This window comes from Ambystoma mexicanum, chromosome 9 (assembly GCF_040938575.1).
Source record: "Ambystoma mexicanum isolate Mex_15411 chromosome 9, UKY_AmexF1_1, whole genome shotgun sequence".
Taxonomy (NCBI): domain Eukaryota; kingdom Metazoa; phylum Chordata; class Amphibia; order Caudata; family Ambystomatidae; genus Ambystoma; species Ambystoma mexicanum.
This window is the reverse complement of record NC_090931.1, coordinates 171585394-171604719: the sequence shown is the minus strand read 5'-3', so window position 1 is coordinate 171604719 and position 19326 is coordinate 171585394. Positions and strand designations below refer to the sequence as shown.

General features: G+C 47.4%; 1 protein-coding gene across 1 annotated transcript in view; it reads left to right on the top strand.

Annotated features, from left to right (window-relative positions):
- CBL (Cbl proto-oncogene) overlaps positions 1–19326 on the top strand; it is a 964911-nt gene that overhangs the window by 352800 nt on the left and 592785 nt on the right. The window contains exons 3-4 of the mRNA XM_069614372.1: positions 12379–12525; positions 13446–13602. Of these exons, the coding sequence (XP_069470473.1) occupies positions 12379–12525; positions 13446–13602 (304 nt within the window). The remainder of the gene's footprint in view (positions 1–12378; positions 12526–13445; positions 13603–19326) is intronic.

Below are 19326 nucleotides of genomic sequence, written 5' to 3'. Positions count from 1 at the left end.
TTATCGCACTTCTTCCCATCTACAACCTGCTCTCTAGAGAATGGCCCAAGGCTCTTCACCACAATACAGCTTCCCTCAGCCTCAACACCAGCTTCTACATTCCGAAAGGTTGCTCATATCTACGTTCCTCCAGATTGTAGGGATGTTTCAACTGGGGTATGTGCCCCCTCCAAATCTCCTGCTACCAAAATGTGGGCTGAGGTTAAGTCTGGTGTTCTACCAAAAATGTTACCCTGCAGTTTCCTGCCTCAGCAAGTCCTTCTGTACTTATAATCGTTAGTGAAGAGTGTTCTTGCTGGAGAAGCGTTAAGGTAACTTATTCCTTCGACTGGGACACAGCTGTTGACTTTGTATCCAACAGCACAATTACATCATTTTTTCAGGCTACTCAATATTCTTTTATACCACTTGAGTTCATTTATGCTTTCTATAGGCTTCAAAATGTACTTCACAACAATGTGTCTGTCTTGTGAATTTCGGCTATTAAAATCAATAACTACTACAATGTTATGCTATTGTTGGAATGATAATATATTGTACCACATCACTGTAAACAAAGTTTCTCCATTTATCATTTACCCAAGACATCCTTGATCACGGTTGTTCGATAATACCACTGCTGGGTTGTCTTTAAATTTACAAATCCACTCAACCTCCAGTATATTTCCATGACCCTGGTTCTCAATGTTTTCTGGGACCAGAATACATGACGACTCGTTAGGTTGCCGCTAGGTCCACTGAGGTTTTTATATAGTGTATGAGGACCTTATTCATAATGCACTGTTGAATCATTTGTGCTGCTTCTGGCAGGTTTCAGGTCATTCTCATTTGCGTGAGTTGAGGCTTACCAGAATGTCAGGATGGCCCTAGGTATCTTGAATGGAGTATGAACTTTCAGTGGCTGCCTGGCACGAGGTGTACTTTATAAATGCCTATAGTGGGAGAGCCACCGTGCTGAGACCAGCCCAGGCCTAATAACGTTGTCTCTGGGATGGTGCCAATTCATGTTAGTTACAAGCTTGCTTTTTCTCCTGAACCAACAACAACCTCAGACATGTCTCTGTTGGGTGTCATCATTTAGTTTTTTCCGGTTCCATGTTGTTTTATCAACATTAATTCCTTTGAAGTAATTTACTTTCGAAAGAATTATGCTGGAAAAAAATTCCTCGCATTTGGGTTGGGGTGTGTTTTCCCTATACTCGAGCCTCCAGGTAAACCTCGTACCAGGTCTTTTTATGCATTAATGTAAATAGGAGAGCTTTATTCTTTTAACATCAATTTAGAGCAGAGGACAGGTCAGTTAACTTGTCAGAAACTGGAACACTTCTTTTGATTTTTAGCTACATGGATGTAATTGCAGGCAATGGAGAAAAGCCTCTGAAACAGACCATTTTCCCTCTGAAGCCTGAAACATTTGAAATTGAAATTTAAATTCTGCAAAACCTGTCCCTGTAGTGATTCTCCAGATGGGTATTTAACCTCTTTATGTAGTGCTTCATGCATGGTTTGTCCAACTTATAAGCACTGTGATTTCTTTGATACATCTGTCGATAGTGTACCAATCCCTGTATTATGATAGCTGGTAAGATAGCTGTCGGTTGAGCGCTGGCTGCTGCATCTGTGTTTAAATATGCAGGTCGCAGGTTCAAATTCAGGCTAGGCCAACTCAGTGTTCCGAGGTCGATAAATGATTACCAACTTGGGTTGGGTGATAATTGTATGTGAATGTTCTGTGTAGAGCGCTTTAACAAAAGCACTATATAAATAACAAAATATTAACTCTGTCCAGCCAAAAATGCAATTAAATGTAAAATTTTGCATGGAGTCCTTCCATCTCTGCACTGTTGTATCATAACATTGGCATACCATTAGGTAGTACTAGTTCCAGGAAATTCAGGAGTTTTATTAGAAATTGAGACAATTCTGCTATCTAACCTCAAAACACACAATTTCATGTTTGCTTTCTTAGCAAGGGGTCTGGCATGGAATCACATGCTCATGAATATTCCCCGTCAGGCTGGGAATCCTTGGTAAAAGAATACTAAACCAATTACTGTTGCCTGGGTCATACTGCCCCCCCCATCCAATGTCAGTCCTTTCCCTAAGCCCCTTCACTGACAGCCATCTTCAGATCTTTACCACACGCTTCAGTGTTGGGAGTCCTTGAATTTGCATTCCAAGCTATTTGTATGTTTTTTCTTTCATGTTTTTTTGACCGAAAGTTCTATTTTTGTTTCAAAGAAGCCTGTGTGCTCTTTTCTAAATCTGCCGACAGCAGGAACCCGTTGTCGGTGAAGTTCCGCGCCCCTCAAAGGTGAAGATTCTACAAGGCCGTTGGGCCTACTTTGCGCCCTCTGACAATAACGGAGGACCTGCAATACCTCTACTGCCTGCACCCGGACCACAAGGAAATGGAGCGCGAGGTATGCCTTGTTTTCTCCAAGAAAACTACGAAGGGCAGGCATATAGTAGGCTGGCGGTATGGCTTAACGCCAAGGCCTCTGACTCGTGCTCTGAGCAGAGGGTCATGCCTCACAGAAGACCAGCCGGTCTAAAGAGCAGTCTTCTAAGTCCTTTGGGGGTGCCTCATCCATGGGGGCCCAAGATTGAGGCCAAGAGCTGCAAGTCCGAGTCCACCAGGATCGCTACGGAAGCAGGTCCCAAAGTGGATAGGGCGCGATCAGCATCACCTCCCACTTCTATTGCCAGCTGACAGCCAAGCTCCTTTTGGAAGAGGAAGTCATCTACCCAGGCTAAACTACGTGAGAAATCCGAGAACCCGTGGACGGAGAAGGCCGAACAGCCCAAGCAGGCTCAACCGGCACAGGCTAAGACCTTGTTGGCAACTCCGTCGACAACTGCTACTGCCACGACAGCTAAGGGCGCTGATCCTGCAAGGGTAGCTCCCACAGCTTAGGTGTCTCTACCCGCAAGGCGTGACACCGTCGCAGTGACTTTGGCAAAATCTGCAGGCACGCCAGAAGTGGTGAAACCAGCTCAGGCCCTGGTTCAAAACCCCCAGTGCAGGGGGGGGTGTCGAGGAGGCCCCAAAATAGCTCTCCCAGGCCGTCGCCCAAACCATGGATGTCTCGTCCACGGACGATTAATATCAGGAGTTCTTGCATACAGTCCACGAGGACGTTGAAGAGGACGACACAGCAGGGCCATGTTTTCCTGCCTTCTCAGCTGAGGGACATTTCCTTGGATAGTCTGTCGAGACTAAACACCTTTTTGTCAGAGATCCAGATGGTGCGTCCGGCTCCAGTACCTCAGGTCCCCCAGGTCCCCGATCAGCCTCCAGCGAAGAGGAAGCACCATCTGACACCCGTGTTTCAACCTCCTCCACCCCGTCTGGTCCCTTCTCCCCAGCAGACCCAGACACGGGTATGTGAACGGATATGGCCACGACGACTGATAACGAAGATATTGTTGCAGCGGACGGTGAAAGGCTAGATTTGGATGCTCCACTTCTGGTGTCCCCACAAGATGCGGTGGTATCGTTCCACTCCATGATCGCCAGGGCCTCCGAGCTATTCAAGCTGTGTTGCCTTTGGCAGGCTTCAGCCCTGAAGCCCACCCCTGGCTCCAATGTGTCTGGAAGGGCAGGAAGTGAAGGAGGGTCCCGAAACTCCCCTGTCCGTTGTCTCTAGGAGTGCCTGAACAAAACCAGTCCCGATTGGCCGGCTGACTGTCCTTTAAGGACAGCCACCCTGTTGTGTGTTTGACAGCCTAGGCTGTGCATGAATGACAAAACTTGCTTAAAAGGTCAGGGTTTTGGGACTAGAGGCAGAGTCGACCACTCAAAGAAACCTCAAAAGCAGAAATCGTGAAGAGACACGCGCTGTAATCTCTTGGACCTCCAAGTACCGGTGAAGCCCTGCTGCTGTGTTGACCTACTTTTTCGTATTGACAGAGGAGCTCTGGACAGTACGAATTGTACCATTTGGTTTAGTGGGACCAACTAACCCGGAGACTAACTCCACTTTGGCGCAATCCCCGACTTGCTGTGCCTCTCCGTTGCTGCAGAATCCCAGTTCCAGGGGTCGAGCGTCCATAACGCATTGCAATGTCTGCTGCGGAATGAATCCGGCTAAAAGCTCCAGGAGCCTCCTAAGGACACTCCAGAAGCAGAAAATCCCTCACCAGAGTCCCGCACCAAGGGAGCAAGGAAAGTCCAACTGGAGATAATTGATCTGCATCAGTGCTGTTGGCGAGGCACAGAAACCGCAAAGTGCTGATGCATCGAAGAGAGCCCGTAGCTGCTGAAGTTCTTCCGCTTTCTGCGTTCTGCTGCAGGAGCCCTCCAGGCATCCTCCCTCTTATCCCTGCGAATGAGGCTCAGGAACTGGAGCCTGCTTGGCTATAGCAAGACGACATGCAGCTGGATCTCTTTTCTTCAATCCAGAGTTACTTTGTTGGGGTTGGGATACTACCTTCTCACCTTCGTTCTTTCTCACTTGAGATTTGCACTTGCTTAACCTTCTCAGTTGATGTCAGCTCCCATTTGCCCAGGCATAACAGCTTGTATTCCTACAGTGATTTTCTGAACTATCTGACTTTGTGAAGGACTCTTATCCAAGAAGTGAATCGGAACTATGACTTTGACTGTCCTGGCTCCCTAAAGGTACCTTTCTGAATCCCTTGACTTTGCCATTGCTTGTACTTCAGTAGGTTGTAATTTGAGCACTTTTACTGCTGAGAAAAGCTTACCTACATTTCACTGGAGGATTCAAACTGTCCTCATTTGATAAGAAAGTATGTTCTAACCTTTCTACTTTTCCTTAGCCCTTCCTTTCTGAAACTCAGTCTGAAAAGTATATTGGTGTTATATATAAATGCAATGCTATTCTTGTTATTGAAGTCACTTCAGAGTGTAGGAGAAATATATTAGCATATCCATAGAGTATTCACCAACTTTATTGATTTTGAACAGTGATTCCAAAATTTGCTTGAATTATTACAATAAATGCCTTTCTAAAGAATGCTTACCTAACATTTGATGTGTAAATAAATCTATATTTATAACTGAAACCGTGAGAGTGTAAGTGTTACTTGTATTGAATAATTTCACCTGTATAGCTCTACAGCTCACATATACCCCTCTTGAGATAGGCCTGCTGCTCAGTCACACTACCAACTTGTGTAGTACAGACCTATACCAAAAGGTGGGTTACCTAATACCAAGCAGATACATCTTGTGTAGTCTCACACAGTGTGAGTGCACCAATTCTTACCTAACACTCCCCAACGCAGGAAGCCTACAGAGGCCGTTCCGCAGGGCGGGCCTCTTGCACAGAAGCAAGCCTGAACCGACTGGGACGTCAGGCCCCCACTCATGCACCCCGGTGGGAGGCCGGCTGACTAGGTTCGTCAGCGAGTGGAGAAAGATCACGACCAGCAGATAAGTGCTGGAGGCTCTCGCCCAAGGACACACCCTGGAGTTTCCACGCAGGTGTCTGCGGATCCCTCCAGTTTACCTGTCAGGAGCAGCACCTCCCTCAGGTCCTGAAAGTGGTGAGGGCCATGCTGCAAAAAGGGGCGATGGAGCTAGTTCCTCAACGGCTCCGGCGTCTCTTCAAGATATTTTCTGGTCAGAAAGAAGACAGGGACTGGAGGCACATCCTAGACCTACGACGTCTGAACAAATACTTCCCAAAAATTTAGGATGATCACGTTGCAACACACGCTCAGCCAACTAGAAAAAAGTAGACTTCTTGATGTCGTTGGATCTGGAGAGCGCCTACTTCCATGTCCCCATTCACAAGAAATTCGGAAGTTTGGATGTTTCTTGGTGCACTGAGGCACTACCAATTGTAGGCCCTAACTTTCAGCTTGAAATCAGCCTCCAGGGTGTTCACAAAATGCCGGGCACCAGTGGCGGCCCATCTACGTCTACAGGGCATACACGTATACCCGTGCCTGGATGACTGGCTGATTCGTGCCTGCTCGCGGGAGCTGGTCATCGGACACAGACAACCACTTGGCTACTGATGGATCTAGGATTCTCCGTCCCTTATCCAAAGTCCTGCTTAACACCATCACATTGCGCTGTTACTAGGCACCAGACTCAATACAGTTCCTGGCATTGCTTTGCCCACGTTGGAGAGGATAGCAGCCGTTCTAGGAAAGGAGCAACCACTGTGATCGACAAAGATGGCCACGGTGCGGGCCATCAAGTCATGCATCTACCTTGTCTGTCTCTGCAGGTTACAGATGCCACTCCTTCAGGAATTCCTGGACGCCCGCTGGATACATTGTGCCCGGGAGCTTCACGGAGATGATATCTCAACGAAGAGCTCCGTTGGGTGATAGGATGATGGGGCGTCCGCTCCGTCACCCAAGGAACAGGGTTTCAACCCCGCTCATACCAGGAGACTGTCGACACGGATGCCTCCCTAGAGGGTTGCAGAAGCGCACACTGGACGTCTGCACGCCAGAGGCCTGTGGCTCCCGGAGGAGAAGGATCCTCACATCAACATCCTGGAGCTACGGGCAGTGTTCTGGGCCCTCAAGTTGTTCATCCCATCTCTCAAAGGCAAGGTGGTGAGGATATTCATGGACAAGACCACCAACATATTTTCCATCAGGAAGCTGGGGGGGCACTCGCTCCCTAGCGCACTACAAGGAAGCACAACACTTGTGGCGCTGGGCCGTTTGACATGGGATGTTACTCGTCCCTCCACCTGGCGGAGTCAAGAACACCATTGCAGACTCCCTCAGCGGGGTCACTTCCAATCAAAGATCTGCTCTCAGGCAGGCATCCCAGTCGTGGTCCAATCACGGTCCATGGGGGTCTGTCACTCTAGACATCCTGGCACCAATAGTGTGGATTGGGACAAGACAGTCCCAACCCGCTTCCTGGGCGCACACACGTGACCAGTAGAAGCCTGCGAAAGATATCGGAATCTGCGGGAGGCTTCATGCCCAAATAAGGCAAACCCGGGTTACTCGACCTGGGTGAAGGCAAGGGACAAAATGGCCATGGGACAGAACAAAAGACTTTGTGGCTCGACCATTTTCAGACCTGGCCAGTCTTGAACCAAGCGTGAAAACGCGGTGTGATTCAGTAAAAAGTAACATTAAGTCACTGCCGCCACCAGTTTGTCCCAGGCACACTCATACAATCACCAAAAAATCCTTTGAGGGTGTCTTGGGCCATAAAACAAAAAGGACCCCAGCGCACGGTACTGGAAGGTACATTGTGCACTGTCAAAGTTACCAAGAAATGGCCACGTACTGAAAGACTAAGGGAAACATAGTTTCCCAGTACTGATAGTCTGAAGGATGCGTCATTTTCTCCATAACTAGTGAACAAAAGCCCAGGGGAGCACAGCAGAAGGCTGGGCTCCTCGGGTAAAAGTTCAGGATAGGATAGCAAAATGTTTGGGGGTCCACAAATGCAGTGAAAATTGCACATAAATGCAAGCAACCATACCCGACTTTCCACGAATCGAGGGTGGTGCTGCGCTCGCACCCCTCTTTCATGCCGAAGGTTCTGTCGGAATTCCACCTCAACAAGCGTTTGGTGTTGCCTGTTTTTCTTTCCCCCGAAACCTTTGTCACTAGCGGAAAGGCCCTTGCACTCGCTGAATGTTGCTTATGCCTTGAAGTTCTATGTGACTGACCCAAAGAGTTTTCAGAAGACTTCACAACTGTTTGTAAATTTTGATCCTGTGAACTATGGGAAGGCCTTGTCCAAGGCTTCCATTTCAAGGTGGCTATCTGGCTGCTCCACGCATTGTCATCGGTTGGCAAACCGACCACTGCCCTGCTGTCAGAGAGCCCACTCCACCACAGCGATTGCTACGTCAACAGCGTTCCTGTCTGGCGTACCCCTGCTGGACATCTGCAGGGCTGCTACATGGAGGTCCAAGCACACCTTCACAAAGTTCTACTGCGTCGACAGATTCCAGGGAGGAGTCCAGAGTCGGGCAAGCAGTGCTACACAAGCTGTTCACTTGAGGTGAGTCTGTTCCAGAGGTAAGAGTTAACTGCCTCTGTTGAGCCTTGCCACCTCCAGTGGTTATGTAATGTTGTACTGCTTTGTATTCGTTATTCACGAGCATGTGAATCCATGCCAGACCCCATTCTGGGGAAGGTTTAAGTTGGTTACCTGTTACTATTGTTCTCTAGCATGGGTCTGGCATGGATTCACATGCGAACACTCTCTCCGGCCCCTCTGCAGCTCTTGATGGTCATACTGCCACTTTACGTGCTTACCAAATCTGAAGATGACTGCCACAGGAGGGGCTTAGGGAGAGGACTGTCATTGGATGGGGGCAGTATGACCCAGAGGACAGTGATTGGTTTATAGTAGAAATTGTCTTTAAGTGAAACTGTTTTTTCTTTTACCATGGTTTCCCAGCCTGATGGGGAATATTCATGAGCATGTGAATTCATGCCAGACCCATGTTGGAGAACAATAGTTACAGGTAAGTAACTTAAACTGTACTATTTAATTGGTTAGGTTTTTGTGTCTTAAAATTGGTATAGAAATAATTTGGTTTTCTAAGGGTGAATTCCTTATGGTTTACTAAATTGCTACTGAAAAGTTTACCTGATTAATTTAGCAGGCGCATTTTGTCCAGTTGCTATCAATGTTCTAGTTGGATCTGTGAGGATATTGCACTGCTGAGGCAATTAACTGTTCCTGTTCTATGTGGGTGGTTCTCACACTACTGTATCAGTGAGGTACATGCTGGGCATGTTTTGTGACAGAAAGGTGGACTGCTGAGTCATGTGGTGTTCCAGTTGGATTTGGGTTGTTTTACTGAAGTAGAAACCATCGTGGGGGATTTGACCATAGCCTGTCGCTGCAAATTAGTTTACTTTGAAAAAACAACCCAATTTTGTCTGTAGATCAACCCCCCACTTACTTTTTCGCTGGCCGCTGCTGCTTCTCCGGTACCCCTGCGGCATCAGTTCCGTCCCTCTAACGTGGGTCGGATTTGATTGCGCGGGGTCCCTTATTTATTTTTATTTTTTTGGTTTTCCCTGCTTCCAATGTCAAGGAATCGGGGGACACCCTCGAACTGCCCAAACTCATAATACCGAATATGGGATCTGGGGGGGGCGACACCACACAATGCCCCCTCATGTTCAGTTTATTGGGGCTTTGATGTGTATATACATGTAGTACCAGTTGAATTCGACCATTTCTTTTGTGCAATTTGGGTATTTCCTTCCAGTTACGTGAGTGTAGTTTGCACTTCTGTGATGAGGCCCTTAATTTACCTCTTCAGTGTGGGGGGGGTGTTAAGACGGATTTCTGAACTCTGTCCTGGCGGCGCAGAAGTTCAGAAGGCCAACCTAATTACTTGGAACAGAGTAACCTCTGGACAAGCCAGACCAATCAGGGTAGCGATCGCGGCGGTCAAGACTAGGTCTCAAGAGGGGTGAGGGTGACTGAAAGCCCGCAATGAGCACACAAAGCAAGGACACTTACAAACTACTCCAAACAGGTGTTATATTAAAAATATATGCACATTTATTCCAAGGCCTTTAAAACAATGACCGTAGCGAGAAATCACAATACAACTCTAGTAAACCAACACATACCAAACCAATACAATATATATACAAATACAAACAAGTCTAAAGCGTTAGATGCACGAAATGTGTAGTCCACCTAGAAGGGAAGGAAAACGGGCAGTGCGAAATAATGCTTAGACCCAGTCTGCCTTCAGAGGCACCTAACTAAAAGGAAGTCCGAGCCCTACGAAGAGTGGAGCCTTGTGCTCAAAAGTACCTGCACACGCTGGTGCCAACGGGCAAAAAGGGGAGTCTCTTCGAGGGAATCAGGCAGTTCAGTTTAGTGCACAAATGAAGAACAGAGTTCCGCGACTCAAGCGCGGCCTCCACTGTGGGCAGAAGCAGAGCGCGAGTACGGAAAGGCGTGCTGTTTTGACACAGCGGGGAAAAGCTATGGGCTCCTGCAGGAGGGCGACCAGTTCCTAGCTATGCTACTCCCCGATGCAAGCAGACCCAGGCTTCTCCGCGTGTGTTTCAGTCGCTGGCCGGTTCAGGAGAGCAGGGGACGTCTCGTCGTCGTGTAGATTCTGCAGCAGCAGAGTTGAGTTAAAGATGTCCCAAACGAAGTGAACCCGCACAGTTTTTTACCAGAGCAGGGCAACGGAGCGGCCATGTGTATCTCAGCCAAATGTACACTACTCACTTCAGACCTGGGAACGCCAAGTGTACGAATCGTGTGAGAGTGACAAGGACTAGAAATACAACACAACCTAGCGGCGGTTACAGAGCAAGACTCCTGGGTAGGCTGGTCAGTCTGCTGGATGGCCCAGAGACACTTCCGAAGGCTTACGTGCAGGAGATGGTGAAGATGCCGAGAATAGCTGTCCCCGCTATTCCAAGGGTCGAAGTACCAGTACAGGCCTTCTGGTTCGATCAGAGGTAAAAAGGGTTTCACAAGGCGACAGCAGTGCAGAGGAGCAGTCCTTCAGCGGGTCACCAGCGATTCCTCGGTTCAACCTCGTGGTTGCAGGATACTTGGCTCCTGTATTCCTTCGTTCGTGAGAACTCAGGAGATCGACATGGTAGTGGCGTTTCCAGCCCCCTCTTATCCAAGGTTCCCTTTGCGCCAAAACGGAGGGGACCCAATGGGAGATCCGCTCATCAACACTCACACCATACGTGGACCTATCACGGACCACGGTGGTCCCAGGCATTCACACCACCCTAGACTCTCTGGCACCCTGGATGTGTATTGGGACCAGACATCCCAGCCCACATCCTGGAGGCACACACAAGGCCTGTAGAAGCCGACGAAAGCATCTGTTTCGCGGGAAAGTACATGCCCAAATAAGGAAGGCCCCGGGTTGGCTCGACCTGGGGAAGGTGAAGGGAGCAAGACGGTCAGCGGACAGGACAAAGGAGCCTCGTGGTCTGGCAATTTTCGGAGCCAGGCCACCATTTTGGGCTAAGCGCGAGGAACGTGCTTAAAACGCCAAAAGGAGCTCAAAACACAAACGATCGCTGCCACCATTCCCGTTCGTGATTCACTTGCACCGATCAGTTACAATCCAAAAAGAGTATCTAGGGCCTGTAGAAGGCTAGAGACCCAAGAGAGCAGTAACTTAGCTTACAGTGCCCTCTTGTGTCATGTTGCACGAAAGCCGCAACATGATAAAGAAACTACGGAAAACAGCGTTTCCCGGTACTGACTGTCTTAAGGCATGTCAGTTTCTCCGTAAGAATGGAGCGAAAGCCCAGAGGAGTGCGGCAGAAGGCTGCACTTCTCTGGCAAAGTCTAGATCATGGTGAAAAACAGCAAAAAGTTTAGGGGTTGCCATATGGAAGGAAAATTACCCACAATTACGAAATATTTCCTAACAGGGGGTGCTTGCGCAGCTCCATCCCATGCAGATATTTCTCTATCCCATGCAGATCTTTCTCTATGTAAGTTTACTGTTGTGACCTGTTCAATTGTTTTAATCTTTTATTGTTGACTTACAATGTTCCTGTTCTATGTGAGGAAAGCATGATCTACTGAGATTCATGGTACACTTTTTCTATATTAAGAGTGTGCCCTACTGAAGGCTATGTTGCACCTGTTTTATGAGAGGAACGTCTACTGCAGAGACACATTCCTGATCTGTTCTTTGTGTGGGAATCTGCAACCCTCGCTTACACCTTGCACTGATTTCCACCTATTCAACATGATTTAAGCTTGCATTGGGGTTGCCCTGATTTGCGTTTTCTGTTTGTGTGAGGAAAGCCTGCACAGTTTCTACTCAAGCTGAGCTGCTCTGTGTGAGCGAAGATAATTTTTCTGTTGTACCCTTGCTTTATATGCAAGGGGAACTCGGAGTATTGGTGCTCATCTATTCAATTTGTGAGAGGGTGTTTGTGCCACTTCACCTTTGTGCTTTTGTGTTAATTGCATAATTCCTTCAAAGTTAATTACTTCGAAGGAATGCCTGTTGGCAAAAGGACAGAATACGCGTTGTCCATAGTTAGTTGGGGTAATTCAGACATGAATGACCCCTTGCTGTCTGTGCCTAGAGCTGCACTTCACTGATGAACCATAAGGCAGAAGCGTTTGCCTTGGTTTGTGGTGGTCCCAGGGTTCGAAATTTCCTGGAGCTTGTTTAAAGGAGAATTCCAAGACACTTGTGTTGGACTGTCCTTGTGGATGGGACCAGATTGATATGCGATTGGATTGCTCTTTGGTTATGACACAGCTCCAAAACAGGATTGTAGATCCTTGTGATATGGCACAATGCCATAGAGCAGGTTAAGTGGCCTTGTTCAATTTTATTACAGTAGGTGTCGAACCTTTGGCAAATGCGCTATGTCTCCTGCTCCTTCTACTTTATACACACGTATGCCCCCCTCACTCGATGTTTCGCTCTCTTCTAGGAGGAACTTGACAAAGCTGTCCTTGATATTCAGCCATATGTTGGCAGAGCTGAAGGGTATCCTGCCTAGTGGGGTCTTCCAGGGTGACACCTTCCGGATCACTAAAGCAGATGCTGCAGAGTTCTGGAGGAAAGCCTTTGGAGAGAAGTAAGTGCTGTTAGAATGTAGCTGATGTGAACAAGAGCATTGGTGCCTGTGCCGTCCAAGTGGTGCTACAGCACTAAGCTGTAGTGAGACATGGTGTGAAATTGTGGGAGAGGCTTGGTACATTGAATGTGAGTGTACATATGCTTCACACGGGGCATCAGGAAATTGTGCATGAAGGACAGGATGAATAACTTTCCGAAATGCTAATATGGAATTAAACACAGCCTTGAGTGAAGTGAGAGAGAGAGAGTGTGTGTGCGCGCGCGTGCCCCCCCCTCCACCCCCCCCCCCTCCAAGGGCAATGCCAGTGACCCAAGCTAAGAAAGTGCGATCTACAGCCTTTCTTCCTGTTTTTCCTCTGGACACTGCAGCTCTTGTGATTGAGCCAGGCCTGTTCACGAGACCCAAAATATCCTGCAATGTTCAGTACACTGTAGTCATGACTCTTGCACAAAGTGGAATGAAGGCTCCTCGCATACTAAAATGTACGTGTACTTGCAATTGCTGAGCTTTAAAAAAAGCTCAGGCCATTCGTCAATACTAGGAAAGCTGCTTCCTTGTTGAGATGGTTGGGTATTGCTTGCTGAAAATGTGCAAACGTTGTTTGCCTCCCTCTCCCACCTCTAGCAAATCAAATCCCGACTCCTCCGTTACCAGGGTGAAAGAACACACTGATGGTAATCTGTGGAAAGTAGTGCGCAGGTCAGCAAAGAGTGTGCTTTGCCCAAAGTGGTATCCTGGCAAAAACTATCCCATTGTTAACTTGTTTGCCATTTTAAGAGGTCTGTATTCTACCTGATGTTAAAGGGTTGCACTGGGCATTTTACTTACCACTATCTGTTTTGTGTGGCTCTGCTTGGTGCAGTTTACTGGAGTGTTAAGATACTATATGTCAAATGACTCCTCTGTTCCCACACCAGAACCATCGTCCCTTGGAAGGTTTTCCGCCAGGCCCTGCATGAGGTGCACCCAATTAGCTCTGGCTTGGAGGCCATGGCGTTGAAATCCACCATCGACCTGACCTGCAACGATTACATTTCAGTGTTCGAGTTTGATATCTTCACACGGCTCTTTCAGGTGAGAAGGGTTAAGGATGCTCGTACCCTGGTTATGTGCACAATGCTTTTTCTTCTCTAGTGGCCTTAGCAGCTGACTCTATTGCTCAGGTGTGCCATCATAAAGGTATGTATGCCACTGGTGCTTCCCCTAGTTCACCACCATCTGGCATGTACAGTGCATGGGCTAAACAGCTGGATGATAATTAGCTTTTCCATGTAGATTACATGAGTGTTTAGCTTGAGAAAACCTACCACAAAACTACTTAATGGCTCATCCGGACAACAGGTGTTGTAGAATCATACCCAAGTAACATTAACACAGTGTTTGGGAAGGTACTTATAGGAGCATTAAACTTGTATATGCATGTAGTGTATACCATATATTACCCACAATTGTGGCTCTTGGGTTTGTTGGTGATAATGGATGATGATGTATAAAGTGAATTTAAGAGCTCTAGTTTACATCTCATGCGCAGGTTAAAGCTGCAATACACTGTGTTTATAGCTCGTAGTTCCTCAGATGTAGCAGTGGCTCATTGGGTGAGGACTAGTAGCCAGGCGCTGATTTTAGGTTGTGCTTCTGAAATGTTTTGATCCCTGTAGTGATAGTGTTCATGACCCATCACTCAGTTATTCTGCTAGCAATCCATTGTCCGTCGTCCATCAGTCAGATGTTGATAATCATCCCTCAACCCTTGAGATATCGTGCCATAATTCTTCACTACCAAACCGTTCCTATGCTAGACCCCATGATGTAGTGTGTTAATGGCCATTTTAGACAGGTAGGGTGGTAGCAATTGCATTTTATCAACATTAAGTGTGCTTTAATAGATGAACAGAAGGTAGTCTTCGAGGGGATTGGGTCTTCCGACGTATTCCATATCTATGACAGTAATCACCACAGCTGTGCTGCAGTGATTACTGTCATAGATATGGAATACGTCGTCGGACCATCCCATCGAAAGAACGTTACCAGGTAAGAGTAACTTGTTCTTCTCATGCTTTTATTAAAAGAAATACAGACCTCAAAATAACTATTGAATCTACGTTTTTAGGTTGATTAAAGTAACTAACTAGGTGCTTTTAAATCTGAAACTTAATACCCATTGAATAGCTGGTGCATGAGCCCAGAAACATCTTTTGTTTATGCTGAAATTTTGAAAAACGACTGTTCTTCAAACCTTTTTGTGTATGAGCAGAGGGTCACACACAATGCTTTCTCGCATGCAAACAAGTACACACAATTGGGCTGGAGTGTGACCTTCGACGCAGCAATGGCAACCTCCAACTATCGGCAATCCTGGGTTCATTGTGATGCTCTGAGAAGCACGGCTTCCAAGCAACCTGAAGGGGTGTGAAAAATAAATCCTAGCCAGAATTACTTATCCTCTTAACTACCACTTAAGAACTTAAAAGCACAATTCGGTGCGTCGTGAGACATGACTGGCTTTTTCTGTAAGTTCTACTGCTGTCCCTTGTCTGGATCACATGCTGCAGCTGTGTCTCTGGACTTGGCATCATTGGTGGTTTTCTGGCACCAGTCTTAAATCAGTCATTTTGCAGTTCCTCTTGAGGGTACATTTCAGATTCCCTAGCATAGTGCTGAAACCTACAGTCTAAACAGGGTTAGGGGGGGATTGGAGCATCTTCCCCTTTTCGCTTCCTTTTCACATCCCCACATGACTAGGTGATTGGGAAATATTGCTATCTGCGCAATGAACAGGCTACTTGCCAGAGAACCTATGTGTTGAAAGCTCCTTAAGTCTGCCGGAAGGCTTGTGTCCTTAATCTTAAGACTGGTGGCCTAGGGCGTAACACAGATCCTGGGGTATTTGGAGGTGCAGATTTCTATTCTCTTGTTGGTATTAATCATCCTCTTCAAAGCAAGTCGACTGCATCGCTCTTTCATGCCTCGATCAGGGCAACCCACACTTGTGTCATTGGAAGACTTGCAGGATCAAAGTGCTTAAATGCTTTACTGCTGCATGGTGGGTGCTCGCTAGTCTTTTTGGGAATTTGCTACTTCCCAGCTAACCAGACCAGAATAATCCAATTGGGACAATCCCAACAAAACCACAGCACCAGGTTACCAAGCTATAAAAAGAGAACACACCTACTTTTTCACCGCAAAAGAGACTCTTTGCTGGAACAAGATCACAATCCCTCTACTTATCGCGCTACCAATCAACTTCTGACCCACTCGGACAACCAACCTCAAAAACTGTAAGCACATACAGAGGATAATCAGAAACCCAACAGACAGACTGGAAACCCACAGAAGCAAAAAAGGAAGGACGGACCCCAATACTTCATTCATCACCAGAAAATTGGCATGACACAATGAATTAATGTGAGCTGTCGGGGTGTAGGAGTAAGAGTAGGACACAAGGGTGGCATGTTGATTGGCAAATACTTTTATTAACAAAAATGGGTGGAAGTTGGGGCTGAGGGGGTTTTAACTATCACCATCTCTAAGAGGTGTTCCCCGCCTCAACAAAATTAGCTAATGAAACTCTCAATGTCCAAAATTAAATTTTGTCGTCCTGTGTCCAAATCCTAACATGTCCCTCACAAGATAAACTTAGTATAATGTGACAAGGGAAATGTCCCTTTGCTGTCCACCTGCAGCTCAGCTTTGCAGTTCAAAATCAAAAGTTCCAAAAACGTGTACAAATGTAAACAAAAGTTCCACAAAACTCAAGGGGTTGATTCCCTTTACCCAGTCTTTCCAAACTTTATCCAACTTGTCTGTATGGTCAATGTCCAGTATAGGTCCTTGGTGGGCCCGACTCCCAGGTCTTGCGACAAGGAAGGATGGCCTGGACACTTTTTTCAAAGCCGTCTTGAGGGTCCCTGTCTCTTTCTGAGCAGACCTGGCTTCCAGGTACTGCGACGAATAATAGCCTGGCTCTTTCCCAAGCTGTACTGAGGGTACCAGGCCCTTTCTGAGCAGACCAGGCTTCCAGGTACTGCGACGAATAATAGCCTGGCTCTTTCCCAAGCTGTACTGAGGGTACCAGGCCCTTTCTGAGCAGACCAGGCTTCCAGGTAATGAGACTAAGAATAGCCTGGTTCCAAGCTTACACTTCTAAGTGCCCCCTCCTTGGTGCACTCTCCTGCCAAGTAGGGTACTCAACGATATGCTGTGCACTGTCCTTTCTCTAGGACTTCCCCACGACCCACAGCCTTGGTTTACTTTCCTGCCAAGGAGTGTCACTTGTGCACTTAAACTTCCGATTCCACTTTTTTTTTTTATTGTATGGAGTGCACCTCCCCAGCGTGGGTCCCAGACCCCCTTCACTTGGTTAATTTCAGTTCTCGATCTAATTTCTCTTCATGCCACAACCTTAGTTTTGTGACGAATCCCAAGGTATTGGCACTGATTTAGATGGTGAAAATACCCCCCACAACCCCTGATGAGGCCGCTACCCTATAGTCCTCCTCGGCGTGGTGCTCCGCGGGAGGATCTCATGGGGAGGGAGGACCCCCTTGAACAGTAAAACCAGCGAGAGAACGCAGTATGCCTTAACCCTCCCACCTTTACCCAAACCATTTCTCTGTCCCCTTCATCCAGTACCACAATGTACTGTGTTGATGCTGCTCCAGTAGAAGCCACTGAAGAAAAGGACACTACTGTGCCGAGGAAGAGGACGCGAGCAATGAAGATTACTTGCAGGAACCACATCATACACTCTAGTCCTTGCTTTAATGTAATTGGCTGTTCGACTTTTAAAGATCCACCAGGAAGGGAAGGATGGTGTCTTGGATCGTAACTCTGTACTGACCAAGCACTTTGCTACAGAGTAAGCAGCTGAGGGAGCCTAGAGGAGTTGCCGACCCATCGGAACCAACAACGCAAGAGGTGGAGGAGAGAGGATGGGACTTATCTGTTGGTTACTGAGGCTGCTCCTGAGCCGTGGACCCAGAGGCAACTTGCTGCAACGGCACATGAATCAGCAGAATGCTCTGAAGAAGGCACCCTAGGTGGCCAGTCGGAAAGATAGGGTGACACAGAAGGCACAGGAAACGTAACCTCAGGGAAGAAATAAATACTTGGAGGCAGGGGTTCCTAGTAGAGGGAGCCTGGGACCCGGCACAGACATCCATACATTGCACAGGAATAGGCGGAAAGTATGAACTTTGCAAGTGTGAAGAACATTCAGTCCTTGGCAGGAGGGTGAACTAGCTGTGTAGAGAAGGTAGAGTGAAGAGAGATTCGATTGTAAGCAATCAAGTGAAGGATCTCAGACCCATGGAGAAAAGGGCAATCTCGAACTTATGAAAGCATGATGGCTACAGAAACCTGTGACCGACCCAGACCCTGGCAGGGGAGTAAACCAGGGTTGCGGCATAGAGAGATTGGAGTGTGAATATGTGAAAGTGATTGAGAATCCAAACTGTGGAAGTGTTCCCCACAAAATATAATGGAAAAGGGGAGGATGTACGAATCCCACAGAGACCAGTGTCAACTGCCCCAGACAGGGAAGTAAACCAGGACTGTGAAATGGAGAGCGACTGGAGCAAAGGAATGCTAAAAGTGCATGTGTGAAAGAGATCGAGAATCCAGGTTGGGGGAAGGATATGATTTGGTGTGGGACAGTGGCAACCTGAGACCTTGGCTGGAGAGTGAACCAAGGCTGTCTGGGTAAAGGACCTGGTGTGGTGAATTGGGTCTGGGGACCCACAAACGTGAAGTATAAGTGCAATACAGCTTGGGAGAAAGAACCAGGCGGTTTTATTTTGTTGCAGGTATGCTAATAATCAAGTTGGCGTGGTACGAGAAAGGCTGTGGATAAAGGGGAATTAACCTTAAGCCTTAAGGAAATTCTATTGACCTTTTTGGCACCTTTATTGAACTTTCATTTGGAACTTTTGTGTTGAACATAAAATAGGGCTGCATGTCGACAGTTGAACATTTACCCTTTCTGCTTTTCCTAAGTTTAGCATGTGAGGGATAAGATGAGTTTTGTCTACAGGACTGTGGGCTAATTTGGACATCCTGACACTCACAGTAACCTTAGATTTGTTGAGGCAGGGAGACCCCCCTCCAGAGAGAGGGCTAGTTATGGCTTTCTCCAACCCCTAATTTGGTCTTGAATGAAAGTTTTTATCAATCAATATGACATCTTTGCATCAGTCTCTTACTCCGTGACCATCGGTCTGTGAGCACGATTTGTAAATGTAAAGTTTGTATTTCTCTTTACTGCTATATGGTATGTTTTTTTTTTTTTACAATATGGGTCCCAGACCCTTTCACCTTGATGCAGTGCGTCGGAAAATGTTCATACCTGTTGGTCTTCACTTCACGATTCTTTGCATTCTCTGGGTCTCCCCAACCCTGGACCTAGCCACCCTAGTACCTGCAGGGTCTTGATGGTGGCCCTCCGGTTGTTTGTCTCCCAGGATCTTCTGTGGCTTCTCCAGCTACTCTGCCTTCTCTGGTCTCTCATGAGGCTCTCCAGTAGCCCGACGCTGGGTTTTCTACGCTCGGTCTGCCCCCGCTCCCGGGGAGCATACTTCCTCCTCCAGAGGAATCTTTCTGCTTAGTGGGGCCCTTGCAGACACTCTTCTCTCCAAGACTCAGTCTGCTTCTCTGGTCTGGCCCCCTTCACGTAGCTTGCGGAGCTCCCGGACCATACCGAGAGGTAGAAGACTCCACCTTTCTGTTACCTCTCTTGTTTTAAATGACAGCTGGCCAATCGGTTGATTTGAATGACTAGACCGCATGTCTTGATTCTTAGCA